The 27625-nt window shown below is 38.1% G+C and overlaps 3 protein-coding genes across 7 annotated transcripts in view; 1 reads left to right on the plus strand and 2 right to left on the minus strand.

Annotated features, from left to right (window-relative positions):
* lrr1 (leucine rich repeat protein 1) lies at positions 1 to 12162 on the minus strand. Its single transcript, XM_026919112.3, has 4 exons — positions 11980 to 12162; positions 11106 to 11204; positions 3294 to 4021; positions 1 to 2795 (listed from the first exon to the last, which is right to left on the minus strand). Exons 1-4 carry the CDS (start codon positions 12160 to 12162, stop codon positions 2540 to 2542), a joined length of 1266 nt encoding a protein of 421 aa, XP_026774913.1. The 3' UTR covers positions 1 to 2539.
* Positions 12071 to 26459, plus strand: klhdc2 (kelch domain containing 2). Of its 4 annotated transcripts, none has more exons than XM_026919111.3 (14): positions 12071 to 12211; positions 13575 to 13821; positions 13914 to 13993; positions 14159 to 14276; positions 20523 to 20635; positions 23609 to 23690; positions 23770 to 23853; positions 24036 to 24116; positions 24195 to 24253; positions 24352 to 24461; positions 24551 to 24623; positions 24731 to 24818; positions 25966 to 26018; positions 26113 to 26459. In XM_026919111.3, the coding sequence occupies exons 2-14, from the start codon at positions 13585 to 13587 to the stop codon at positions 26234 to 26236; spliced, it is 1302 nt and encodes a 433-aa protein (XP_026774912.1). In that variant the 5' UTR covers positions 12071 to 12211; positions 13575 to 13584; the 3' UTR covers positions 26237 to 26459. The 4 variants fall into 4 exon arrangements, with proteins under 4 accessions (XP_026774912.1, XP_034163984.1, XP_026774911.1 ...); XM_034308093.2 differs by lacking the exon at positions 12071 to 12211 and adding an exon at positions 12805 to 13072 and having other exon boundaries at positions 13579 to 13821; XM_026919110.3 differs by lacking the exon at positions 12071 to 12211 and adding an exon at positions 12806 to 13072.
* The window catches only part of LOC113529708 (ribosome quality control complex subunit NEMF), a 43443-nt gene continuing 41660 nt past the window's right edge, over positions 25843 to 27625 (minus strand). For both annotated transcript variants that reach the window (XM_026919089.3, XM_026919090.3), the window contains exon 32: positions 25843 to 27591. In XM_026919089.3, the coding sequence (XP_026774890.2) occupies positions 27514 to 27591 (78 nt within the window). In that variant the 3' untranslated portion in view covers positions 25843 to 27513. The remainder of the gene's footprint in view (positions 27592 to 27625) is intronic.

Here is a 27625-nt window from a genome sequence, read left to right on the forward strand (position 1 = left end):
AATCAGAAACATTTTAGGGAAAAATAGAAAAAATAAAAAACTTACAATAAACTGGTTGCATAAGTGTACACTCTCTGTTATAATTGGGGATGTGGTGGATGAACCAATCACATCCAATCTCATGTTCAAAATTATTCTGATTAACCCCAAATAAAGACCAGCTGTTTCTGTCGGATTTTCTTCACATCTTCTTGGTTTCATCTGACTTCCGAAGCCATGGTATGCAAGCTTTTAAAGCCTGTACAGGGTCCCACTGTCAAAAGGTGTAGATCAGGAGAGAGGTACAAAAAATTTCCAAATCATTAGCTGTACCGTGGAACACCATAAAGGCATCAAGTGGAGAAAATAGAGCACCACACTGACATCACCAAGAATAGGATGTCCCTCCAAAATTTATAAAAGGACAAAAGACAAAAACACAAAAACTTAACAGGGAGACTGCCAAGAGACCTACAGCAATATTAAAGGAGCTGCAGGAATATAGGACAAGTACTGTTTACTCTCTGCATGTGACAACAATCTCCCATATTCTTCACAGAACTGGGCTATGGGGTAGGGTGGCTAGATGGAAGCCCTTTCCCACAAAAAACATCCAAGCTCAAATAAATCACCACACACTATGTGCAGGGATTAAAGTGCAAAAAAAAAAAAAATAATTCTTCTGAAAACTTTTTTCAGGCTAAGTCATATTCCTTTAACTGACAATTTAAATTTTAAATACTCAAGACCAATAGGGTTTTAAAGGAAGATGATGTTTTAGAACAGCTTTTCTATTGCCAGTTTGCATATTTTCAAAGCTGTTTTCAATCTACGAAATAAAACTGATACTTTTTGCAATGCTTGACATTTTTGTACATTGTTTTAGTCATACAAATGGTCTTTGGCAAATGATTGGATCAGATTAACTAGCAGTTGTGAGACTGTGAGCAACAGGTCATGCTCCGCTATGAAAGAACATTTGCATACTTTCAGATTGCACACACGGTCGGCCATAGATACGTGTACTTCCATTGTGGTGGTTGTCACACCAGGCAGGGAGAATGTGTGCTGGAGTGCACAAATGGCAGCCTTGTGACTAGATTCTGATTGATGGCGAGCTAGAACTTTTTTGCCTTTACTGCCATATTGAAAACACATACCTGGCTGTTTGATTTTTTTTTGGCCCACAAACCAAAAGCCTTGCCATTCTCCCTGTTTTTCTGAGCCATGCCCATCTCCATTTATTTTTTTAACACTTTTATCAATCCTCGATACAGCAGCGCGTTCCTTCATTAGAAGCGTGTCAATGTTAGCCAACCTGAATGACCTGGTAGTGCTATAACCCCCCTCCCCACACTTTTTTATTCCTCCTTTGGATCTGCACTGATCTGTGCACACTTATGCAACCAGGTTATTGTAAGTATTTTATTTTTCCTGATTTTATTTTACATCACAAAAACCCGCCAGTTTAACATGGGTGTGTAGACTTATTTCCACTGTGTGTGTGTGTGTGATATATCATGTAGATATAGGTCAAGAGGTTCAGTTTACATTCACATCAAACATCAGAATGAAAAAAAAAAAAAAAAAAAAAAAAGTGTGATCTCTGTGACTTTGATTGTGGCATGGCTGTTGGTACCAGTAGGGCTGGCTTGAGTGTTTCATAAACTGCTGATCACACACAATTTCCCATTTCACACACAACAGTCTCCTTTATCTCCCTATCTCCTTTATCTTAACTTTTGTAGTGTGGTGTCCCTGTTTCCAATGAGGTACATAAAAATAAAGTAAGTAGTTCTCATCAGTGGGGATGCAAACTTATATAAATAAGACTTAATAAGGACAACGACTGACCTACTCGATTTCTGTAATATTTAGGCCATGGGTTTTCCATAAGCACCATTAAATGTACATGAAATCCTGTTTTAAAAGGTAAAATAAAATTGTTCCATTGCTCTCCAATTAACAGGATTAACAGTCATGAGATGAACTGTCATGAGATGAACTGTCTGGTAATTTGTTCAACATAATGTGAAATTAGAGTTTTGGTACTTAATTTTGAACTTTAGAGTTTCAGTTTAGAGGTTCAAAAATTTTTATTTATTTGATAATACACCAAAATCCAAAGAACAAGAACCATGCCATACACAAAATCATGGACAATTATCGACCAATTCATAACACTACCTTGTTTTGCTAATCATCAATCTGCCTTTAAAACTATCTGATATTTATTTGGTTGTACCTCCTTCAACACAGAAAAACAATAAGTCTGAAGAATAAGCCCTGCTTCAACTTTCCATCTGTAGTGTCAATTTGAAATAAAAATAATAATAAATTATGACCATGAGAGCACAAGGTACTTCATACCAAGTGATGTTTCATGATGGGTTAACACTGACCTGTAGCTAATCCATTACTGATGTGGCAATACCACACATAACTGTAACAAACAAGCAGAAACTGGATAAACCACGGCAACCAGGATTGCTGATTATAACGGTCATTGTGTTCAGGAATGGAAGGAAGAGCTTCTTCTCTCAAGGACGTTATGTTCTTCTCAGCTCAGGCCTCTCTGCACACAGCTGTCCAAGAACTGGCAGTAGCATGTGAGGGAGCAGAAATGGCGCTGAATGGGAGCCTCTGTGCCTCCCATGTCGTCCACTAGCACCACAGTGTGAGACACTAGGTGCAGGTTCATACTTACAGCCGTCTGTATGTACGAGCTTACACAGCTGCAGCCGCAGTTGCACAACTTTGCCAGTTCCATGTCACCACAAAGGTGGAAGGGGATGAGATGAGGCCCGTAAGGGATTCTATTGCAAATAAAAATAAAAAATAAAAAAAAAGAAAGAAAGGCCATTACTATACACCAGTGGTCGCACATGACTAAAATAAAAGAGAAATTTGCACTTTCCAGTAGTGTTTAAAGTTCAGCAAAAATTGAAATTTCCACAAAATTTACACCATACCCAAAATGTAACCATTCCCTCAAGACAGGTATGGTGTCTAAAATTTGCTCCTTCAGTTTCACAGTGAAGCTGAAGCTAATCTTCAGCTTATACCAAATCAAAGTAAGAAAGGTGTACAGCTGTCAGTTTATCATCATGCAAGCCGTGTATTTAAATAATCACACATCTGTCTCGACTGAAATCTTGAATAAAAATCTTGCTCTTGCTTGTGTGGTTTCAACACAATACAACATACTAGAATTTTTAAAAATGGACAAAAATGCTTTCTAAAGATTAAAAAAAAAAAAAAAAAAAAAAAAAAAAAGTTCCAACCATCTGTTCAAGCAATGCAGTTAAAATTACCTATAGTTGAGCACAGCCCTGGAGGCCAGCTCCTCCAGATTGAGAGGTAATGTGAGCTGAATGCTGTGATCAAGAGGATTGGGCTGAGCGAAGGGGTTCCCGAACAGGTCCAAGTTCTCCAGTGACAGCTTGCAGAAGTCTCCGGGCAGCACGGTGAGCTTATTGTGGGCAGCTGACAGGAAGCGCATCTTGGCGAGTTGGCCGATGTGAAAGGGCAGCTGTACCAGCTTATTGTCATCCAGTTTGAGGTTAACAAGCTCATGCAACTTGCAAAAGCAAGCAGGCAGCAGCTTTAGGCAATTTTGGCTCAGGTCCAGATGCTGCAGAGATTTCTGAAGACTGGAGAGGCACAGTGCTTCACTGAAGCTCTCCAAGTGGTTGTTGTGGAGAATCAGTTCTGTCAGGAAGTGGAGGTCACCAATGGTGTCTGGGAGCTTCTTGATGTGGTTATTGCTGAGGTCAAGTGTTCGCAGTGATTTTAGAGACAGCATGCGCATGTCCACCCTAGACAGCTTGCAGTACGACACTTGTAGCTGCTCCAGAGAGTAGGGGAAGCTGGATGTGAGGGGATAGTCCTTCTTGGAGATGATGGTGAGCTTCTTTTTGGGTTTCTCCACATCTCTGGCACGAACAGGGGTAAGTGTAGAGAGGGCAAGGCTGTCTCTAACGGCTCCTCTGTGTGCAAGTTGAGCAGCCGAGAGGAAGGTTTTCAGGCTGGCAGTATCCGCCTAAAATAAATGCATTAATAAAAGTGAAACTGCTCAATAAAATCACTATAATTTTTTGATCCCTTGCATTCATTCTGGTTAACTCTAGTTTAAATTAGCATTTGTTTAGGCTACCTAGAGAAATGACCTATAATATGATTGGTTAAAAACTTCCCAAAATATACCTGTCCAATTTATAATAACTAGTTTATTTATTTATTTTTTTTAAGATGTTGGTGTGGTTGCTCTAAAAGGTGTGTGCAATTTCTATAAGCCATAACATAAGGGCCGGATATCATTTTTTTCCCATTTAAGAATAATGTTCTGTAATAAGCTATAACTTAAGGATGGATTACCGAACGGGCCTACTGGGCACAGGCCCAGGGGCCCAAGGAGTCAGGGGGCCCAAAAGCCAGAGCCTCCATGTAAAGTCACTCTTATTAACTACCCACAGTCAGAACCCACACGTTTTTTTCACCCCCATTTGTCTAGGGCCCCCTAACTCGTTTAAAAGCATGGCCTTCCAGAACAGTATACAACTGCATTGTCACTTGACCATAGAGTTGTTTTTTGCAGGGCAGTGTTTTGTACTGTGAAATATTATGCATACCAGGTAACCTACACTGTGCTCTTCTGGTATGTTGCTTGGCTTCTTTAAATATGTATTGCTAGGCCTAAAGTGGAGCAAATAAAATTCTTTACATGAACATAATGCCTTAATAATTTATAGGGCCCTACCTCTTGCAAAAAATCATCTTATTTTTCACCTATTATTGTCATCGTTCAAGAAAGAGAGGCTTGTGGGGGCTCACTTTGTGGGTCAGGGCCAGATTAAGATAATCTTGAATGGGATCCAATCAAAATGTCTGGTGAGTGTCTTTTACAATCATGCTTTTAATATTTATATAATAAATATTTATTTATAATGAAGAACTCCTTGTCATGTTCTGTTTAAATTTTATTTTACTTTTCGTTTCTACACAGCCATCCACAAGGACAGTGTGATAGTGTTCCTGTGGCTCAACACTACCTGTTGATGTAAATTTTATTTATTTATTATTTGGTTTTATCTATTTATTTGGTTATATCTGTCTATATTCTCTATCCATCTATCTGTGGTCATATATGGCTAAGCCAAGGGTGTCAGGTGTTTTGCAAGACCTTGAAGGGCTGTAGTCTGAGGCTATTTTTTTTTTTAACTTCTTTAATATATTCTATTGATTAACATTAATAAACTTGGTTTTGAAATTAGAATACAATGTTTCTAGGATGAAGAGTAAACGGAATTTATTTAAGTATATGCATTATGAGATAAAAACAGTTGTTATAATGATTGTTTTTGAATGAATGCATTCCTTTTTAATGGCTACCAGGTGCTATGATGAGAAACAGAATCAGCCACTTGTAATCATGCATTTTCCCCATTTCTGTATGAAAGCTACTTGCCAAATAGCTACACTATAAGTAGAGGTGCAATCTGGTGAAGTAGCCTACTGGAGGTTTACTGGAATTACTTTTGTTTTGATGAGGCCTATACAAAATAAAACCAAGATTTTGTGATCATTTTAATGCACCCTTTAATCTCCCTTCAAACAACCTTGCCATATTAATAACGTTGCCATAAATTACCTTTATGACAGTTCCACTGAAATTATTAAAATAACATGTAACAGGGAAGCATAATGCCTTATCTCTTAAATCCTGATCTACTTTTCTTTTCCTCTTACTGCTTTTTACACCACCGCCCACATCCAACTTATTTCTGAACTGTTTTAGATGTGAATGTGACTTACATCAAACGCAGCAGACAAGGCGTTGATTTTAAGCAGAGTTTCAGCACAGAGATGTGAGCTCTCGCATGGTGTACCGTGGCAGTCACTGCGCTATGCTCAAGTAGTGTGAAAATGTAGAAAAGTAGACACTGTGGGTCTTTTCAACATAATTTTTTTTTTCAGCTTCACTGGGCTGAAGGCAACAAAGCAGCAAGCTGTGTTTGGCTCACAGACCATGAGTTTGACATGTGATTTAATTAATGTACTTGACACATTAATTAACACTGTACTCAATGGGAAAAAAGATCTTTAAAAGGTTTTGAGGTGACCGTTAGGGTTGCATAGGGGAAAACTGAGGTTGGGGCATACTGACACCTAAATTTGGTCACTTGTAATTAATATTAACTCTATGGCATGCACTCCTGTAACTGCTTCAGACAACTGCTTGTTTGTTTTGCTGTGTTGATGTTGGGGTAGTTGTAATTCTCCTCCCAGCCCCTAGAGAGAATCATGGAAGTTAAGTCTCTGGGATTAGGCCTATATGAGGGAGTGTGTGTATGTGTAATATATATATATATATATATATATATATATATATATATATATATATATATATATATATATATATATATTACACATACACACACACATATGTTGAATATCTAGTTTAAAGCAACTTGGTTTGTAGCTGTTTATACACAGAAGGTTTTCCTTTTTGCTTATTCCTCGGCTGTGCCAACCACCAGTGATGACTGCCTGTACCGAGAGCCACCAATGATTGCCTTCCAGTACAGAGATTTATGTCTGAGACCTAAACCCACCATGTCTGAGAAAGAGATACTGCAAGCCACTTTGTGGAACTTCAACCCAAGAATTGCATACCATCTGCAGACTAACTTCACAGAAAGAGTCAACAAAACTCTTAACGCCATGATCGCCTCATTTGTCAGAGAGAGTCACAGTCACTGGGACAGATGGATACCAGAGTTTCAGAAAACTGTTTTTTTGTTTTTCTTTGTTGATGTTGCAGTTGTTGTAATTCTCCTCCCAGCCTCTTGAGGGAGTCAGGGAAGTTAACTCTCTGGGATTAGGCCTATATGTGGGAGTGCCTGAGAATGTAACCATATGCTGCAGCAGGAGCCATGAGTTCATGTCATCTGTGCCAAACTGCTGTTTTTGCCGTGCTTTGAGGAACATTATTATTCTTACGGCTCAGTGCAAGTGCTGCTGTTTTTTTTTAATATGGATTGTGTATATCTATCTATCTATCCATATAAATAATGTGTGTGTGTGTGTATAAAGCAATTTGTATGTGGGTTTTCCTTTTTCCTTTCCAACCACCAATTATGACTATGGTAAAGTTGCTAGGACCGGGAGCCACTTCTGTTCCACTCTGAACGCTCATTTGGGTTGGTTATACTGATGTTTCACTATGCTTGCCTTCGACTTCAGACTGTATTCTAATTGAGGACAATAACACGCTGACCATCACATCCGTATGTGAGCCTTCCCCAAACTGTTACCACAAAGTTGGAAGCACACAAATGTCTGTGTATGCTGTAGCATTAAGATTTCCTTTCACTGGAACTGAAGGGCCAAAACCTGTTTCATCATGACAGTGCCCCTGTGCACAAAGTGAAGTCCATAAAGACATGGTTTGTCAAAGTTGATGTGGAAGCACACAAAGTTGAGTAGCCTCAAACTCAACCCCACTGAACACCAGCTACACCCCAGGCCTCCTTTCTTGACATCAGTGCCAGACCTCACTTTTGGCTTGTGGCAGAATCCCAACAGCCATGTTTCAAAATCTAGTGGAAGCCTTCCCTGAAAAGTGGAGGCTGTTATAGCAGAAAAGGGGGGAACAACTTCATGTTAATGCCCATGGTTTTGGAATGGCAAATATGGGTCTGATGGTCAAGTGTCCACACACTTTTGGCTTGGAAGAATGTAATCTTGAGATACATCTCAAGATGCCCACCTGTCCCTCTCTATCATCACCACTGGCCTTTAACCCAGAATTTCCTCCTGAATTAAACAGTGGTTTAAAAAAAAATCTAAGTTTTTTTTTTCTTTTGTAAAGAGTGCATTCTATCGTTCAAGAATTATGTAATATACAATTTGAATTTTGCCCTAAACTATATTCAATTAATAGCCAACTGGGAGATACTTTTGATCATCCAACAATACACATGTTTGTTCTGCTGGGCATTATTGCAAAAAATCTATTTTACTTTTATGGTCATCTCCACAGGCTCCATTGACAAACGTACTGCTATGTCTTTCCCAAATTTCCACCTTTCTCCCACTTGAGAAATTTAAATGGCATTCATCAAAAATCAGATATTTTTGCAAATATGCACTCCTCTCTTTGGGATTTTATTTTTTAAACATGCTTTTTAGATGTCCATCCAGTAATCAAATTATATTTACTGTATTTTCTGTATAAGCCATGTGTATACATTGGTCATTTCCAATATTATAGCCTTGTCCTCTAGCCTTTTTTTTTTTTTTAAATATGGCCCCATGGTATCTATATGAAGTCCTGTACACTATCTGTAAATGCTATTGTGACTTTTAAAATGCTGTGACATCCGTCACCCGACTGACTAAAAAAAAGTGTTTAGTGCATTAATTACATGTTAACCATTAATTCACATGTAAAACAGATTCACATTAATCTGAACACAAAAATAAAAAATGTACTGTAACACACTGGCTCAACTTATCTGCAGGAGCAACAATCATAAATTTGCATTACAACATCCATAATCTGAATAATGCCCCATAATATGATTTCATTAGTCGCGATTTCCCAGCCGACCAATTGTGGGGCTCGCTGACTAGTAGCAAGAACAGTGTTGAGAAAACAGTCAATGAGATTCCAAGACTAAATCACATTCATCTGATCTAAAGTGCAGCAGATCCCTGATTCCAGTTTATGTCATACCCTAATTTGTGTGGGAGGGTGAGGACCCAACAATACTGCAACTATCAAACATTATTTGGCATATCATACCCAAATGGTTGTTAGGAAAAGTAAAATAAAAACAAAAGAATAAAAATGCTATTCCTGGTGGCGCACAGTATAAAATAGCCATGTTTTTTTGCACTGTACCTCCTGTTCTGAAAAAAAATCCATCAGTGATACCCCATCTCCCCAACCACCATTTCCTCCAAATTTTTATCTTATTTCTGTTTTTTCTTGATAGGTAATAAGTACAAAGTCCCATGATAAACAGCTCTTGTGCTTATTTTCATGAGAAAGTGGGATTTGGGGATTAGGCACACATTGGCAGGTATCTCTAGTGTGTGAGCACTTGTGTAGGGTGCACACTGCTAGGTCCACTAAACAACTGATCCCATTTGTAAAAGTGCAATGTGCGCTCGGCTTAAGAGACTTTTGTTGCAACACAGCAACTATTTAAAAGTAGTACAAATGCAGCAAAATGATTTTTTTAAATTTATTATTCTGTTCACCAACAATGCTGCGAAAATTAACTTTTAAAATTAAATTAGTGGTTCTTGCGAGGAAAACTGCTTGAGGATCAGAGGTGACAAATGAAACCAGCGAGAATAATGCAAACAAAGAGAGGAGCCACATCCAAGAAAATCACAGAATGTCATCTTGGACTGCTTATATGACTTTGCAGTCTCCTCCAAAATTACTGAAATGGCAAGACCAATTCTTTTCTTTTTGCTATACACTGAAGACATTTAGGGTTGGAGATCAAAAGATGAATATGAGACAACAGATCAGAATTCCAGCTTGTATTTCCTGATATTTACATCTAGATGTGTTAAACAACTTGGCTTTCAAACAAACCTTTTGTTTGAACCCACTCATTCAAGTGATCAGAAATACTGGAACATGTTACTGACAGGTGTTTCTATGTGCCCAGGTGTGCCCTGTTAGAGCAATTGTTAAACAATTAATAGCTCTGAATGTCTGCTCTTAGTTTGAGCCCTGGGTTTCACCTGTGAAGACTGTAGTTGTTGTTAAAGAGGATAAACCAACATGAAGACCAGAGAGCTGTCTATGGGAGAAAAGCAAGCCATTTTGAAGCTTGGAAAAGACAGAAAATTGATCAAAGCCATTGCATTGGTCATAAGAAAAAAAACAACATTTTGGAATGTCTTGAAAAAGAAAGAAACCACTGGTGTATTAACAGCCAGATATCAAACAGGTTGGCCAAGGAAAATAACAGTTGATGACAAATATTGTGAGAGCTGTGAAAAAAACAGAAAAACAACAGTCAGTGACATCAAGAACCTCCACAGGGCAGAGGTGAAGTTATCACAATCCACCATTTAAATAAGACTTTGAGAACAGAAATATAGAGGCACTACCACAAGATGCAAACCACTCACCAGCAGTAAGAATTGGAAGGCCAGATTAGAATTTGCTATAAAATACAGAGATGAGCCACAAAAGTGACCAAAAGGCCAAAGTTTGGAGAAAGAAATAATCTGCTCATGATCCAAAACATATGAGCTCATCTGTCAAGCACAGTGGAGGTAGTGTCATGGCTTGGGCTTGCTGTTTCTGGAACGGGCTCACTAATTTTTACTGACGATGTAACATTGCCATTTTACAGAAAAATACATCCTATCTATTTGCCAACACAACAAAGGACTTCAGGGGGAAAAAACTTCAAGGTTTTAGACTGGCCATGTCAATCACCAGACTTAACCCAACTGAGCATGCATTTCACCTCCTGAAGAGGAGTCTAAAGGGATAAACACCCCCAAAACAAACAACAACTGGAAGAAGCTGTGGTATAAGCCTGGAAAAGAAGAACGCCACAGTTTGGTGATGTCAGTGGGTTGTCAGCTTGATACAGTTATTGCAAGCAAGGAACATGCAACCAAATACAAAGCATTATTTACTTTAACGCTATCTGTTCCAATACTTTTGTTCACTTAAAATTGTGTGGTCTGCCACCAAAAGTGCCTTGTTGTTAACACATCTAGATGTAAAAAATCAGGAAATGAAAGCTTAAAATCTGATCTATTGTCTCATATTCACCTTTTGATCTTAAACCCATATGTCTTCAATGTATACCAAAAACAATACAATTGGCCTTGCCATTACAATACCTTACGAGGGGCTAAAACAGCTGAAGACTGGATCCTGATGGGGTCAGCAAATAACAAGAAAACATATCTCCAGTGGACAGAGGAGCGTCAAAACTGGTCACTCAGTATAAAGAGAAGACTCTTCAAGGATAAATTATAATGATTACATCTTAGGAATTTGCAAATCATATACCATATCATATCTGCCATTAGAGGCTGACTATTTAAAAATTAATTAATTTAAAAAACAGCATTACCTTACTCATGCAGATGTCCACCATGGGTTCTTTAAGTCGTACAGTGGCTTTCCCCTCTTCTACAAAGCATGTGAAAAACTTCTCTATATTCTCCTTCAGCTTTAAGTGTAGAAAGCAACAAAGGCAGGAAGTCAGTGGCATATTGTGTATAAAATCAATACCTTCTGACCAAACAGAATTGAGCATTCAATGGCACCTGTGGTATAAAGGAATCTGGACAGATATTAATTTTCTATAACAGTAGCTCTAACAGCAGTGTCAACCGTAATTCAACTCAGATTTTTTTTTAATGACGCTAATACATTATTTTTTGTATAGTAAAAACTTACACAGCACTTTGGATGCTCCACATAATCTAAGACTAATAACAATAAAATTATTAATATACAGTTTATGATTGGTATGGTGACGTTTTCTTTAAGGAGACATTAATGCAAGGAGTCTCCGCTGTTAGTGCTTTATAACAGTCAGTAAGGTCTCCACTACAGCAGAGTCTTCAGAACAGAGGACTTAAGTTCAAGAGAAAAAAAAAGAGGCTGGGGAGGGAACGATTGTTAATAGTTGCTATAATGTAAATGATAACAGCACCTCAATTATCTTGCAGACGTTCCACAACATGTAACAGACAAATACAAAGCATTACGTGTCATTCTTTAATAAAACACTGTATTTGTTTGTTGGAAAATTGCTGTGATATAAGAGGAATAAAATACTTCACAGCGTGCTGTTATTGTAAAATAATCTTCAGGGTGGTAACAGTAACTCCGCTTCATGTCAGGCCGCATCACATGGTGTGGACAAACTGTTCTGACCCTGATGTAACGTCTGTTTGTAACGTCTATCCAAAACCCTAATCCAAAAGAAGGACACTTGCCTTGTACTTGGATCCAGCTCTGTCTTTTGCTGTGCATATCAATAAATAGACATTAGTCCGCTGTGTATTTTTATCCACATGTTTCCCAATAGACAGCACGGCCCTGGATCCTCTGCCTTTGCTTTTGACGCCGAATGTGGGCAGCATCCGATTTACAACTTCAACGTCGCAATGCAACTTCATCGCAGCAAAACAAGGCAGCACCTTCTTACATCCGCCGTGCTTCACAATGGTAATTTTACCGGGGAATTTAACTAGATAATTAGCCAATTAACTCCCTAGCTACCCTTCACTGAAAAGTTACTAGTTGAATAGTAATACTAACATGCCCGCCCGTCACGTACATGCCACTGAATAGCCTGAAGGAAAGTTAGTTAGCATGGAACATCACACAAATTAGCTACTTACAAGAAATGTCCCAACTTTAGGCAACTAAAATAACATGACAGTCCGCGATAGATAAAACCCACAGATTACATTCAGTCGCTAATCTTCAAAGTATTTAAAGTTTAGCTTTAGAGTGAATTACCTTACGCTAGCTTACAACGCCACAAAACCAGGCAGAGATATGAATCCACAATGCTAACGTTCAAATGAATGTGGATATCATGCTTCTAGGAACCTGACAGGTTTGGCTATATTCTCAGTATGTTTCTCGCTAACGACATACAAATTAATCCAAGCTAAACAGCTGCTTCAGGGTTTATTTGAGAGGCAACTCTCCCGCGCAGAACTAAGTGTTATGCGCATGCGCAAAACCGCTTTGCTGTGTCCATAATACTTCCATACTAAATAGTATGGAAAAATAGTACAGCACCAGTATTATGACATACTATGTAGTACGTTAGTGTTCGATTTTAGCAGTAACCCTTTCTAAAGTTGACCCTGTCATTATGGCGGCTCAGTGTTGTCTGAAGTCACTTCCTCTAAAAGGCCCGAAATAACTGGCGTTAAAGTAAATTCTAGTTAGCGATAGCAGCCAAAGCAGCTTCATTTATTCGCGTGAGTACTACCACGTTAATCGTATTTTTGAGCCACGACGTTAGCAAATAGAGCTTAGCCTGTGTACGGGTTTCTACCTGCTAAACAACAGGTGATTTTATGCACGTTTATGCATTGTTTATGGGTCTCATTTGGGATAATGAAATCGCGGTGTATATATATGGCACTATAATTTAGACATCATCTTTTATGTTAATAAAATATTAACACAGGGACATAATTATATATATATATATATATATATATATATATATATATATATATAATTATGTCCCTGTGTTAATATTTTATTAACATAAAAGATGATGTCTAAATTATAGTGCCATTAACATAAGCAATTGTCTGCAGGTTCTCAACCCTGGTCCTGGAGTACCCCCTGTCCTGCACATACGTTTTCCCTACTCTAAAACATCTGATTCAACTAATCAGCTAATTAATAGTTATTCCTGATTTGAAGTGGATGTGTTGGCGCAGGGAAAACTAAAATGTGCAGGAGAGGTGGTACTCCAGGAACCCGTGGCCTCCGGTTATTAGTGGTGACACATAACATGCGAAAACAAAAACAGGCACATACTCTTTGGTCTTTCTTGTAGCTAGGTAAGGATGGCAGACCAGGAGGATGATGCCAATCTTCAGGACGTCCCAGAGGAGTTGGATGATTCTGAGGATGAAGAAGAGAGTGATGAAGAGAGGGATTTTGGGTGGCATGAGCAGGGAGAGCTGGACTGGTCTGAGGATGATGGGGCTGATTTACAGTCCATCTCAGACACTCCAGCAGAACGCAGCGGTCACATTGCAGTAGTTGACAGAAACTGCATGTATGTTTGGGGAGGATATAAGGTGAGTGCAGGAAATCAATGTGCTAATTGTGTATAAAGTTTATGATAATTTCTGAAAATAAAGACAAACCTATCTGTTCTTTGATTAATCAGAATGCTGAAGCACCTGGGTTATTTGACTTGTACCTACCAAGGCATGAAATCTGGATATACAACATGGAAACTGGAAGATGGTACATTTTTGATAGATTAAATACTTGTACATCAATGATAAAATGCGTAAGATTTTTATGCAATAGATTTTGGAGCACATATTTACATGCACAAATGTATAATTTATGAAATCTACTAAAACAAATCAGAAATGACATTACAGTTTATCACATGTACATTTACAGGAGAAGGCAGCTGTCAGGAGGAGATCTCCCTAATCCAATGTCAGGCAGCTGCGGTGTATGTGTGGAAGGCATTCTGTATCTCTTTGGAGGCCATCATGCTAGAGGAAATACTAATTTGGTAAGGTTATTTCCCCAGAGACAACAGCATGTCCCACATGGCTGGAAGATTTTCACCACAGGAACCTTTATTTCAGGAACTCAGTTGGAATGCAGTTTTAAAAAGCTAGATCTATGTTAACATCATATTTGTGCTCTAGGTTTGCTGTTTTATAGTATGGGAGAAAGGCAAAACTGAAGCTAATGTAGGGATGTGGGAAAGCATTTTACTTTGGGTGCGCTGGAATTTTATGCATACATGTGGCATAAGCTATGATGTCACATGTGAATGAGAGTAAAATAATTTTTTAATTTTCAACAGAGACTGTGTGTTGATTGCAGTAATTGTTCTCAGCATAGTTAAATGCTCGAATTAGAAGTTGTTGATTCATTTTATGTAGGAGCATGGATATAAATATTTACAACTGTAACATAAATGATAGGTATCTATTAATGCACTCATTGTAATACTGTTGGAAATTCGCTGGGGAGAGCAAGCACAAACATTGCCACAGGAAAGGGCATGGCTACTGTAAGGGTTTAAAAGGTCACAGGCAGCTATTTTGTTACTGCCAAATGGACTGAGGACTGTTTGGGGTTAAAATGTGCTTTACTTGGGTATGTAAATATATAATAACCATCATCATCTTTTTCATCATTTTCATCAACCTGATCCTCTGTATCACATTCTATTTGTTCAATCTCATTAAGTTCAATACTCCTGTGTTTTAATGGACACACCATCAAGACAGCTTGCCTACAACTCACTCCTTGCTTTCTCACAACTATTCTTAATATGGTGTCGAAATCCAGGAAGCTGTTGTGATGGATGGAGTGAACAGATGTCCGAAATGTCAGAGAAATCCTCCTGGTTATCTTCAGCAGTATCATTTGAATTCCATGAGACAGTAAGCACACCAGATGCAAGTTTACCACAACAACATTCTTCAGCCACCTATCATGAACCAAGCGGTGCAGCCTCCCTGGATCATTCACTTTCACAATTACCATCAGAGCAATTGAAGCAATTGAAGGAGATGCAAAACGTAAAGGAGGCAGTAAAATCTCTCAAGGAATCTTATTGAATCCTTTCTCGACCAAGCAAAGGAATCGGAATCTCTTGCTTCAGTCCCTGTTTATCTGTATTCCTCCAGTTCTCATTGTGACTATGACTCTGATTCAGTGGATGAGTGACATTAATGCAAACAGATACCCTACACTAGTGTAGACTTTCATAAACCCTCCCTACATGAGCAACAGACAAGAGCCAGGAGTTCATGCTCCCTGTCCAGCCTCCACAGCTCTCAGCCTGCTCTCCGGCCTGTACTTCATGGCCTTCAGTCTGCTCCCCTGCCTAGCCTCCACAGCCCCCTGCCCCAGCTGGCTCCGTGGGAGATTTCACAAATGATGATCCATATGAATTCATTATGCTGAAAATGGCATTGGATCTTGTTGGATCACTTCCTGTTACCATCTGCTTGCCATATAGCACTATAATATGCTCATGACCCACACCCATATTCTTTGTGTGTAGCAGCCCTTGAACAACATATCCTCTATTTTGCAACTTCCCCATATGCATCCAGGAAAGTCAAAGGGGTTTCACACCTTTGCCCTCAGAGTATGATCTCTAGTTGGAATGGTTCAGTCACTGGGTCAAGGGACTGGAACATCAGAGTCCTGTGCATACTGCATATCTCAAAGGCATAGTTTGACCTATTGTCTGTAAGTCAAGCAACTGAACCTTAATGACCTGAGGGAATGGATCAGAAGCACTGGCAAAAAGCAATATGGTAAGGATGCAGAAATGGCAAAAAAAACAAAACAAAACAGCAAGCCAGTAATTGTGATCTCAAGGCTTACACAAACATGAAAGCGGGTGATTCACACCTTCAGCACACACCCTCCAAAGTGTCCTATGTGAATCCACAAAGTTATTCACCTAAAGTTCTTCTGAAGTTGGTCAAAGCCATTCTGAGTCATAGAGGCCAGTTTTGTCATGCCTATGCTCTTCTAGAAGATGGCTCAGAACGTACAATGATTTTGCTACAAGCTGTGGACCTGTGGACTCTTTACAGCTTGAAGGAACACCTGAAGTTCTAGAGCTTCACACAATCTGTCAAGGCATCAACAAGTACAAGGTTCATCTGTAACATTCAGTATTGCAGTTGCTGATGATCCTATGAATGGTAAGTTTTACCTTTTGGTACAACTTTTAGTCCTTGTTTTGCAATCTAAGCGTTCCAAAGGCATGTTAAAGAATATATCCAATCAGACAAAAGTGTCACAGATTCAGTCCTTCAGTTCTATTATGTGGATAACTGTTTTCAGTACTTAAGAACACAACCCACACTAAATAAATTAGGAGGATGAGGGAGATTCTTACTGCTGGTGACTTTGATATGGACAAGTAATGATCCTTCAGTTGTAGGCGAACTTCTGATGGAAGCTCTAGCAAGCAGCACAATTCAGCTATTGAAGCAAGATGCAAAAAATTCAATTGAAGGAACACCGCACTTCAGACACTCTTGGATACAAATATCGCCCTGTGAACAATCAGACCTTAACAGTGAGAAATGTATACAAAGTGTTAGCCACAGAGTATGATCCACTGGGCTACCTAAGTCCTTTCATCACCTGAGCCAAATTCATCCTTCAGCAATTATGGTTGAAATGGAGGGAATGGGATGACCCACTCCTACTAGATTCCCTGCAGCAATTGTGGCTTCAGTGGGAGGGAGAACTACCCTCACTACTCCAAATTTGATTTCTGTGATGCATCTGGACAAGCCTATGCATATATGAAAACAGAAAGTCCTCAGGGAGAGTACTTTCTGTGGCTCCAAGGAAATCCATATTCATTCCACAATTAGAGTTGCTTTCTGCTGTATCTGGGGTGCAATTAGCAAAACACCTTTGGACTGAATTAACTGTGAAAATAGATTAAACCATCTTATTGACTCCATAGTAGTGTTAACATGGATAAAATCAGAATCCTGCCACTAGAAGCCAACCAACTTGTGGCCAATCATTTAACAGAGACCTTGAAAAGCATCCATGCAGATGACATAACTAGAGGTCTTAGTCTAGCCTGTCTGCCAGCTTTCTCTTGCCTGACTGCCTCCTTATCTTGAAATCAAAATAGAATTGAGAAAACAATTCTGTGGTAAAACAATAACTGATTCCTTAAACCAAACACCCGATTTCATCAAATATTCAACTTGGACTGATGATGTTGAAGAAACCTATCCGTCTTTGTCCTCCACACTCACAGACCTCACTAGGAGAGAGGTGGAAGCAATCCTGTTATCCCAATCTCAAACTGAATGCTTTCCTGAGGAGATGAAAGCCCTCAAAGCCAATCGGTCGATTTCACACTCCAGCCGACTCTCTATGTTAGCACCTGAGTATGATTCTCATATTCAGCTGATTAGAGTGGGAGGATGATTGTGACAGCTGAACAATGCTGAACCTGACACCACCCATCCGGTAGGTTTAGACCCCAGCCATTCCGTAACCAAACGTCTGATTAAACATTATGACGAAGCCTTATTTCACTATGGTCCTCACCTACAAATATGGCAACCTCATTTCTGGTCCAATGGAATGGATTGCTTTGGACCTTTTACCATTAGTTATGGCCCTAAAATTAAGAAAAGGTGGGGTGTCAAAGTGTCAAACCACACGATGCATTCACATTGACTTGCTTTACAGATTTGATACAGTTTTTTAGTGCCACTTGCCAGGAGAGGGTACAAATTTCAAATTTCAGGCAAGGAACAAATTTCAAAGGAGGAAGTAAAGAACCAACTGAGGCTTTGGAAGACCTACTTTGAAGGCACAGGTGGCTAAACAGTAAATTAATGTTAATTTTAACCCTCCTAATGCTTCTCATTTCGGTGGAATATGGGAAAGGGATATCGGGTCCATCAAAGCAGCATTGCGTGCCATCCTAGGCAACCAGTCAGTGACCGAGGAGGTGTTGAGAACAGTACTTACTGAGATTGAAGGTATGTTAAACTCTAAACCTGTGGGTTGTGTATCAGCATATATCTTGGATCTGGATCCTGTCACTCCCAATATTTTGCTCATGGTGCGAGGGGATGCATCACTATCTCAAACAGTAGACAGATCACTTTTGGTCCCAATTTATTAGAGAATATCTCACTAAGCATCAGCTGAGGCACAAATGGAAAGAAATCACTGATAATCTATTACAAATGGTACTTGTAATGGACCCTCAACAACCCAGAGGCATGTGGCCTATAGGCAAGATCGCTCACCTCATTCCAAGTTCTAATGGACAAATTTGCAGTGCTTTAAAGTATCTTAAAATGGTAACAGTTGCATTAGACCAGTCACTCATCGTATTCCTCTCCAACCTGTATCTGGCCTTGATTCCCTTTAATCATTTAATATTAGTTAATATGCACGCATGTTGAGGGGTGGCTGTTGGAAATTCCAGACAGAAAATCCAAAGATCATGAATGATTGCCATAGGAAAGGGTGTGACTAAGGGTTTAAGAGGTCACAGTCAGCCATTTTGTTACTGTGCACTGCCATTTGGACTGAGGACTGTTTGGGGTTAAACTGTACTTTACTTGGATATGTAAATATATAAAAATCATCATCAAAATCATCATCATTTTCATCTTTATCGTCAGTCTCATCCTCTGTACCATATTCCATTTGTTCAGTGAAATTAAGTTCATACAGAGTAACTATCTATATCTCTCTGCGTGTTTATTGATTGTCCTGTGTTGTAATGGACACACCATCATGATAGTTTGCCTCCAACTTGTGTCCTGCTCTCCCACAACTATTCTTCAAATACATTATCGTTCATATAACACTTGAACAGTAGATTATAATCATAATAATATAAGCCTGATAATAAACTGATTTAAAAAAATTTTTATGTAGCAATGAAAATTGTGTAATCCTTTTTAGGGTGAAGTTTTCTGTTAGGAGACATTTATTTAACATTTATTGATGGAGGCTTGTTTCCCAACACAGAGATAAGTTCCTGTTATCATTTATGTTATAGTAGCTATATAAAGTCTTTGTCTCTCCAGCCTCTCTTTTTTCTTCTCTCTTGAAGTGAACAAGAGAAAAAACACAGCTTGTCATGTTAGAGAGAAAAAGTGTAAACTACTCTGTCCTGAAGACTCGAGTTTGCCCTATCATCCAAAGATTGTGAGTTCGAATGCCAATGATGCCACAGCCATCTCTGGGTGGAAGGGGTGACATGTTCTTTCCCATAACAATCACAGCGACACTAGCCAATCATGGGCATCTGTGAGCTCATACATGCGGAAGGGGGGATAGCGCTTTCTTCAGAACGGGTTACACTGTCCCATGACACAGCATGAGCAGCAGTTCAAAAAGATGTGGTTGACTGGCTTTACATTTCTCGGACGAAGCATGTATTCGCTTTCACCCTACTGGTTTGGTAGATGTCTTATGATAGGGGAGACATAACTGGTGGGGAGGAATTGGCCAATATTAATTAGGGAGAAAATTGGGGAAAAATTAAAAAAAAAGTAACTGTAAACAGTTAAAAACCGTGATGTGTCATTCATTAATAAATAAAAAATTGGAATAGTTGGCAAATTGCTGTGGTATAAGAAGAATACTATCTCTAGTATTAAAACTCAAAAACGTTAAAAAAATTTTTTTTTACCATATTTCTTTATTTGTTTATCTATACATTATTGCTGCTTCATTTGCAGTTAAAGGAATTCTGAAAGTCAGAGTTGCAGCAGAACCCTCAGTGCCCTACTTGCCCCAACTGTGTTGTTTTCTTTCAGGATAGTTTAAAAAAAAAATTAAACTCATGTCCAGTGTATTTACTATGTACTGCCAATATATACAAGGGGAAATGTCAACTCTTGCTCTTTGTAATGGCCCGGAAAAAGATTAGACGTAATCCTCTACATACAGCTGGCAGTGAGATTAATGAAGTACAGCACAGCACAACCCAAATTTTACTAAATATTCTTCTGCAAGTAGCTTGCAGTAGCATTGGTCTAATAAAATCTACCACCAAGCAACTTATTACATATTAAGTAAAATGTTACAATATTAAGTATGTTTGGCAGAAATTCATTGGGGGCAAAAATACTTTTTACAATCTGTTGGATGTGTTTGTGGTACCTAAATATATGAAACAACAGAATGATTCTTTCTTTTCATTGCATGCAGTGTATTTGTGCCTTCATGGCACTGCTGTTTTAGTATTTTTCACCACCTCTATTATACTTTTCAGGTTTATCATCTGCCTCTGAGGGCCTCTGACTTCCACTGGGAGAGGATGAAGAACCTTAAGGGTTTGGCCCCCACATGTAAAGACAAACTAGGCTGTTGGGTGTACTTGAATAGGTTAGCATTCATCATGGTTCTACATGGCATCATCTATGAGCAGCTCACGACCATAAATTCTGGTGGGGCAGTACATTAATAATGACATAGCCTCAAACAAAATTAAGTTGGGAGGCTGTTATACCTGATTTATGCTATAGGTTACTCTCTTGTGAAATTTTAGAATAACCCTGTAATAGGCAGTTGAGAGTCGATGACATAAAGACTTACAGTATAGCATACAGTCTTAGAGTATAGCATACCAGGGTTTACAGGTTTCAGCAAAATTTCCAGCTCATCTACATCTCAAAAACCATACAAAAGCTCCAAAAATTAGCCCAAAAAATTCAGGTATTGGAAAATGGAGACATTTTTCTTCTTTTTCTCATCGTTTGTGTGGCAAGCAAGTATTTCACACATATTTTTGATGTATGGACATTATTCACTGTGTAATCTTGTGAAATCTTATATAATCTTAGTAAGCAATATACCAGATATGGCTCATACTTCATGTAGGGTTGGAAAGGCCCATTCCAATCAATCAGCTGGTCAAGACTTGCCCTAGGAATACCATGAGATATAGCATCAGGTATCATTCAGGTACTCCAAGAAGGCATTGGCTAAGGGTCAATTGAGTGGACTGAGCATTTTATGCTTTCTTTGCTCAAGTATACTATCCCTGTATCCCTAGTGCATAATCTGCTGGATGTATGTGGCTCTGTGCATCACCTTGTTGGACTCTGAGGTGGGTGGGGAGTAGAGATGATGAAGCAAAACACTTTAAACATGGCTTACCAAGAAATGGCTTTTAGATTTGGACACAGACTGTACCTCTGCAAATCAGTGTGCTCCCCTGCAAAATATTGAAGTTTGGCCAAAATTCATAATTATTCAGTCTATGTCATTGGTTATGCAGATCACAAAAATCTCCTTTTTCCATTTAAAAGAATAAGACTGTAAGAATAAGAATACATGTTGTAATTGTGACAAGGAGGGTCATGATAAAGAAAGCTGTCAGAAGCCATCCAAGTACTGCAATTGTGGAGGAGAACATATGGCTATCAAAAGAATGCCTGATGTGGATTAAAGAGAAAAAAATCCAGAAAATCAGATGTGTGATGTGCAAATAAAATGAGTTATACTGAAGCACGTAAAGAGATTTCCATGGTCCTCTCTTTTTCTTTAAATAAAACCTTTGCTTCAATGGCAAAAAAAAAAATCAATTACAGTCAATTGCCAGACAGTGCAGAAAATCAGAGTGAAATGATATCATCCCAGTCACAATTCAGCAATAGAAAATCAAACAATTAACAAGAACTCAAAAAAGCAGGAGGTTCACACTCTAAAGTATCACAAGATGAAAACATTAAAAACCAAACCAATTAAAGGTGTCGTAATGAGAGATAGTGGTCATATCGGCAGAAGCCATTCCCCAAAAGGCAGAACAAGGGGGAGTGTACCAGTACTTCCTACTTAATTATGGACTGTCCTGGCTTCAGAGCTAATTTTGCTGAATTGCAGCAGCTGGCTGCAACTTTTAATCCTCTTGCCTCCTGTCTGCAAAAAAACTCAGCTGTCAGCTGACACTACAGGGTGTCCCAAAAGTCTCCATACATAGGGGAAATTAACACTTTTTAGCAAAATGTAACTTTAGTTACAAAACATCCTCTACATGATTGCCATTTCTTTGTAAACACACATGGAGCCATCTCTCCCACTCATGATGAACTCATATTAACTCATCTGGTGTTAGGCATGTAATTTTACTTTGAATGAGTTCCTTAAAATGATCTTTGTGCTGTATCTTTTCCTTGTATCTTTTCCCACCTGCTCCTCTTTTGTCAAAGGCATTTTTAAAGGCTATCTGAAAAAATGTGTAATATAAACTAAGTGTGAAAAATTTTGGAAGCCAATTTGCTAAAGTGTAAATTTCTCCTATGTATTTTTTGGGACACCCTGTACTTTGTCTTTTAAAAATTTTACAGTTTTAAATTCTCTGGGTGCAAATAGGCCTGTCACAATAATTGTTATCAACTTATTATATGATATATGGACATGACCTCGATCATTAAATACTATCTACTGCTAAGACAACTGCACCGTAATCCAAGTGGAAAGACAGTATTTTTATGTTAAGCGTTTTCTCCCCATAGAAACCCATTATAAAGAAAACGCTTAACTTGGCTTAATGTATTAAGACAGTGATATTAAAAGACCAAATTTAGTATACACCTTGTTGATGACACTATGTACAGACAAACAGATGAATCCAGAATTTGAACACAACGCGCACAGTTTCACGTTAAGCGTTTTCCCATAGAAAACCATTATAAAGAAAACACTTAACGAGGCTTTATGTATTAAGACAGTGATATTAAAAGACCAAATTTAGTACACACCTTATTAATGAGACATACTATGTAGAATCTGAACGCAACACACAAAGTTTCACATTAAACTTTTTCCTCCCATAGAAAACAGTTATAAAGAAAACGCTTAATGTGAAACTTTGCTGAAGGACCCAACAATAGCAATTTGGCAGTACTGGGGCTTTAACTCTCAACCTTCTGATCAGTAGCAACCATCTGATTAGGAGTCTCAGGTGACCAATGAAAAACAATTTTGTGTTTCTTTAACCATTTTTGTGTTGAATTGATTGTTTTAGGCCAGCATTTTATTGAAAGCTCCATTTAAGTCCCTGGCAGAGGCAACCAGCTTTTGGGTTAAAATATTCTGGTATTTAATAGAATACATGACGCCATCAATCAGTTTATCATTCAGTTTACAGTGGGTGTGATTTCATAAAAAAAAAAAAAAAAAAAAAAAGTTTAATTTGTAAAATATTTTTATATGTGTGTATGTATTATATATGTACATAAAAGAAAAACACGAAACTCACCCGGACTCCATGTGAGTAACAGGAACTTATAGCATCTGTATAAAATTTGGATAGCTTGAACCTATAAAGTTTATTCGTGTTCCTTGTAATCACAGGCTGGTGTATTTTGGGGGCTATGGCTATGAGGCAGAAGCAGACCATCGCGGAACATTTGAATTAGATGAAAATTCGCTTATGGTAGGCAGCCAACCTGTTTTTAAGTGTTACTTTAAACGAAGAAAGAATAGTGAAAGGCTTAAATGTCATGCTCTTCCAGGGTAACCACCAAGGACGGGGCTGGAACAATCATATTCACATTCTTAACCTTGAAACGTCAGCCTGGAGTCAACCCATTACAAAGGTAGTAAGCATTTATTTCTGTCTGGCTGATGATGTGTTGTCATTTTAATTGTTTTGCATGGTCTTGAAATGAGAGTTTGATTGTTTGAAGGATGAATCCATTTTTACTCTCCTTTTCTTGCTGTCTTTTTAACAAGGTTTACAAATCACAATTAGACATTAATTTATTTGCATGCTACACAGGGAAATGCTCCGACACCACGTGCAGCCCATGCTTGTGCTACTATGGGAAACAGAGGTTATGTTTTTGGAGGCCGATATATGGTGGGTGAAAACTAATATCTGTGAAGAATTATATTCAATTTATGTTTGCATTAATAAGGAGCATATATTTCTCAACAGGATCTTCGACTAAATGACCTGTACTGTATTAACATGGACACCTGGGAATGGACTGAAATGTGAGATGGCACATAAAATAAATCGCTGTACTTCTGTATTACAGTCCAAATGTGGTCATGTACTTGTGTGAGCCAAATTCAGTTTGCACTTATTCTAGGTCGGTACCTCAGCACGGTCCAGTTGGCCGCTCATGGCACTCTTTCATACCCGTGTCATCAGATCACATCTTCCTGTTCGGTGGCTTCACTACTAATCGAGAAACACTAAGTGAGTAATAAAAAAAACACTGACTCCAGTGTCAGTTTATTGATGTGCCAAATTTCAATGTGGTTTATTTGAGGGCTTGTCTCATGTAGGTGATGCCTGGTTGTACTGCGTGACCAGAAACGAGTGGAAGCAGTTTAAACACCGCCACAAAAAAAGTCCAAGGTGTGATTTCCTCTAGTATATTTATTTGACAGTGAATTTAATTTAAAATCATATAAACACTGTTCATGTTACATTCTTTTAACATGCGTGTTTGTGTCTGGGGGAAGACTTTGGCACACAGCATGCTCAGGTCTAGATGGAGAAGTGTTTGTATTTGGGGGCTGCGCTAATAATCTTCTCTCACATCAGCAAGCAGTGAGTATAGAGATCTTGTCTCCCAAATAACCCCTAAACATGCATTTGCGTTTTGCTTCAGCTAACAACTTTAGTTACATGCAAGATTTTTTATTTTTCCGTAAAATAAAAATAGCTAAATGTCTAAACATTAAAATGGCAATCAATGATAAAATGAACATGAAAGAAAACAGCTGAAGGATTTTGGAACGATGAGTGTTCTCAGTATTTTGCTTTAGGTTAATGCTATGATTAGGATTGAAGTTAGTACTGGTTGCAATAATTATATTGTATTTTATGCCTATGTTAATCAAAAGCTAATTTGAGACCATAATAGAAATTATGATGTGGGATAGCTTTGTGTACAAGCCATAAACAAACCAATACTTTCATACTGTAATTTTAGTGTTTAAAATAAAACAAACAATATATAAAAGATACTCAAAGACTACAATAAAAGATTCAGCACACACAATTAAAACTGATGTCTTTGAAAACATGGGACTTGGCTAAAGGTTACTCATCCTTTCTGTAGATTGTGTTAATTTATTTTTCATTTCAAAATGAAAATGTGGAAAGGAGTTTTTGTTGGCACACAATAAAATAGGACATTTCTTTCTGAACATTTCTTTTAAAAATGGGTTGTTTTCCGTTTCTACTTGTTTCATCACACAAAGTCTAGAAATCAAATTTTCATTAATCCAAAAATGAAAAAATATGCACACTGAAGTGAACAGACATGACCTGGAAGTACAAGTAGGCTCTTGTTAAGAGTAAATGATTTCTTAAATTGTAGCACCTCGAAAATCCTTCTGAATTTTTCAGGTGCCTTGTCATCTTCTTGTACCCTCTTTCTAGATACCCTCTTTCTAATTCTAGAAGGCACATGGTGATCCATATTAGCAGTACATGAGGAACTAATGACAGTCTTTATTCTGTCCTTCTTGCTACTAGCTTCTCATAATTGCTGATGCACATTTGGGTCATTTAAGATTCTTCATTATTTTATCCTCAAAAGTAATCTGAAATGACGAGGAAAAACAAGACGTTTTTGTAATATTTATTGCTTTAAAGCCAAAAACTGTTTTAAACATCTCATTTGCATATTTTTTCTATTTCACACATGGATTCTCAACCATGACAAATTTTGTTTTTCTCTCCTCAACAGTCCCATAGCAATGAGCTACTAATTTTCACAGTTCAGCCAAAGTCCCTGCTTAGGTGAGTATTTAGTTCAGGCTGTTACATAATGCAGTCATATTACTCAGTGGCCAGAGATTTTTGTGTGTGTGTGTGTGTGTGTGTTTATGCATAGGTGCTGTACAGAGGTTATTATGCAGCACAGACATCAGCTTGAGAGCATGTTTGACTGCTTGCCCAAACATCTCCTACACAGCCTCCAACAGAGATTCGGTTCAACCAATACTGGAGGATCCTAGAACCACATACATACACATTTCAGTAAGCTAAGCGCAATATTGGGAATCTGTGGCACAACTCCAGTGCTCCTGTGCTTAACTCGAAAGAGGCTTGTTTGAAGAATGCTGAGACAGAGATACAGATGCTGTTTGGAGGTTAAAGGCCCCTTCTAGTCCAAAATCAAAGCTTGTATGGTGGTTGTTCGGTAAACCCTGTATATTCTAAATAAAATGTATGATTTTACATGGTTTAGTGATGCTGTGATATCACTCCTGAGCATCCAGTTCTTCTGCTGATTTTTTTTTTTTTTTAACCATCATCTCTCATTCCACTAAACAAGCAATCAGAAGCATGCTAATTCATTATTACTAATACTAGACATGTCATCCACTCAGTTACTTGTATTTGTATTGGATACAAATTATGTATAAGGAAAATGTTCTCATTTATTTGATATATAAGGACTCATACAATTAACATTCATTATTGCCATCCATTAAAAACCTGTATGTAAAATATATAGCCTGCTAAACTTCACTTGCATTTTTAATATTCTACATAACTGTGTACATGTGTTCCGTGTCATTCAAATAATGTTCTTAATGTATGTTGTTTTAATGAGGGTTGATTTCACTCTGGTTCCTTTGATTATCTAATGTGGCTGTACATGTTAACTTCAAACGATTTCACCTCTCATCTAACAGCAGAACATCTTGGCATGTCCAGTCTCTTTGATTTATTACTACAATTTTCAATAGAAATACCAGTCAGGAAGGAGTATTATTTTACACATTGCTTTCATCATGCAGATGAATAGGACTTGCTATACACTGTACACAAGAAGTTTACAAAGTACATAAGCCTTAATTTCATCGTCACTTTTTGTGCATGTGTTTGAGAGGACATACTTTGCTTTAATAATTCTTAGAATTTTTATATGAAAACATGAAAGAAACATGAAAAACTGTTGCTGATGTGGTCTGTTTTGCCAGAAGTTTTCAAGTATCAAGTAGACAATGTGGCCATTTTATCAGTGTGGCCAGTATATCAAGTAGACAATGTGGCCATTTTTCTCTAAATATTTTGGTCTTGAACAGAAAAATAACTAAATTGAACAATGCCTTTTTAAAGCTGTCAACAGTGTTCTTTATATTTTTTTTCACAAATCTCTCAAAAATCAGTGGGACTGGATAAATATGTAGCAGAAGCACTTTATGCTAAACAAATAACTAATATAAGAAAACATTTTTGGAGCACCCCCCATATTGTCTGCAACCAAAGCCAGTATTCCATAAGTTTACTTCTTCTTTGCTGCCAAAAGGTTTGGAGCAGATACTTTGACTTTGCCAGGCATGTTTCTTGATAGGTCAGTGTCCTATATGAAAAGATGTAAAAGTGTTGTTTAAGTT

Source organism: Pangasianodon hypophthalmus, chromosome 10 (assembly GCF_027358585.1).
Source record: "Pangasianodon hypophthalmus isolate fPanHyp1 chromosome 10, fPanHyp1.pri, whole genome shotgun sequence".
Taxonomy (NCBI): domain Eukaryota; kingdom Metazoa; phylum Chordata; class Actinopteri; order Siluriformes; family Pangasiidae; genus Pangasianodon; species Pangasianodon hypophthalmus.

Bases quoted from the DNA above. Each gene is read 5' to 3' on its own strand.
- lrr1 (XM_026919112.3), bottom strand. From the start codon at position 12,162: ATGAAGTTGCATTGCGACGTTGAAGTTGTAAATCGGATGCTGCCCACA. The intron at 4,022-11,105 runs GTAATGCTGTTT...CATTTATTTTAG, and splicing joins TGGACATCTGCATGAGTAAG to GCGGATACTGCCAGCCTGAA. The intron at 2,796-3,293 runs GTAATTTTAACT...TATTTGCAATAG, and splicing joins AGGGCTGTGCTCAACTATAG to AATCCCTTACGGGCCTCATC.
- klhdc2 (XM_026919111.3), top strand. From the start codon at position 13,585: ATGGCAGACCAGGAGGATGATGCCAATCTTCAGGACGTCCCAGAGGAG. The intron at 14,277-20,522 runs GTAAGGTTATTT...TATACTTTTCAG, and splicing joins CTAGAGGAAATACTAATTTG to GTTTATCATCTGCCTCTGAG. The intron at 24,254-24,351 runs GTGAGATGGCAC...CACTTATTCTAG, and splicing joins ACCTGGGAATGGACTGAAAT to GTCGGTACCTCAGCACGGTC.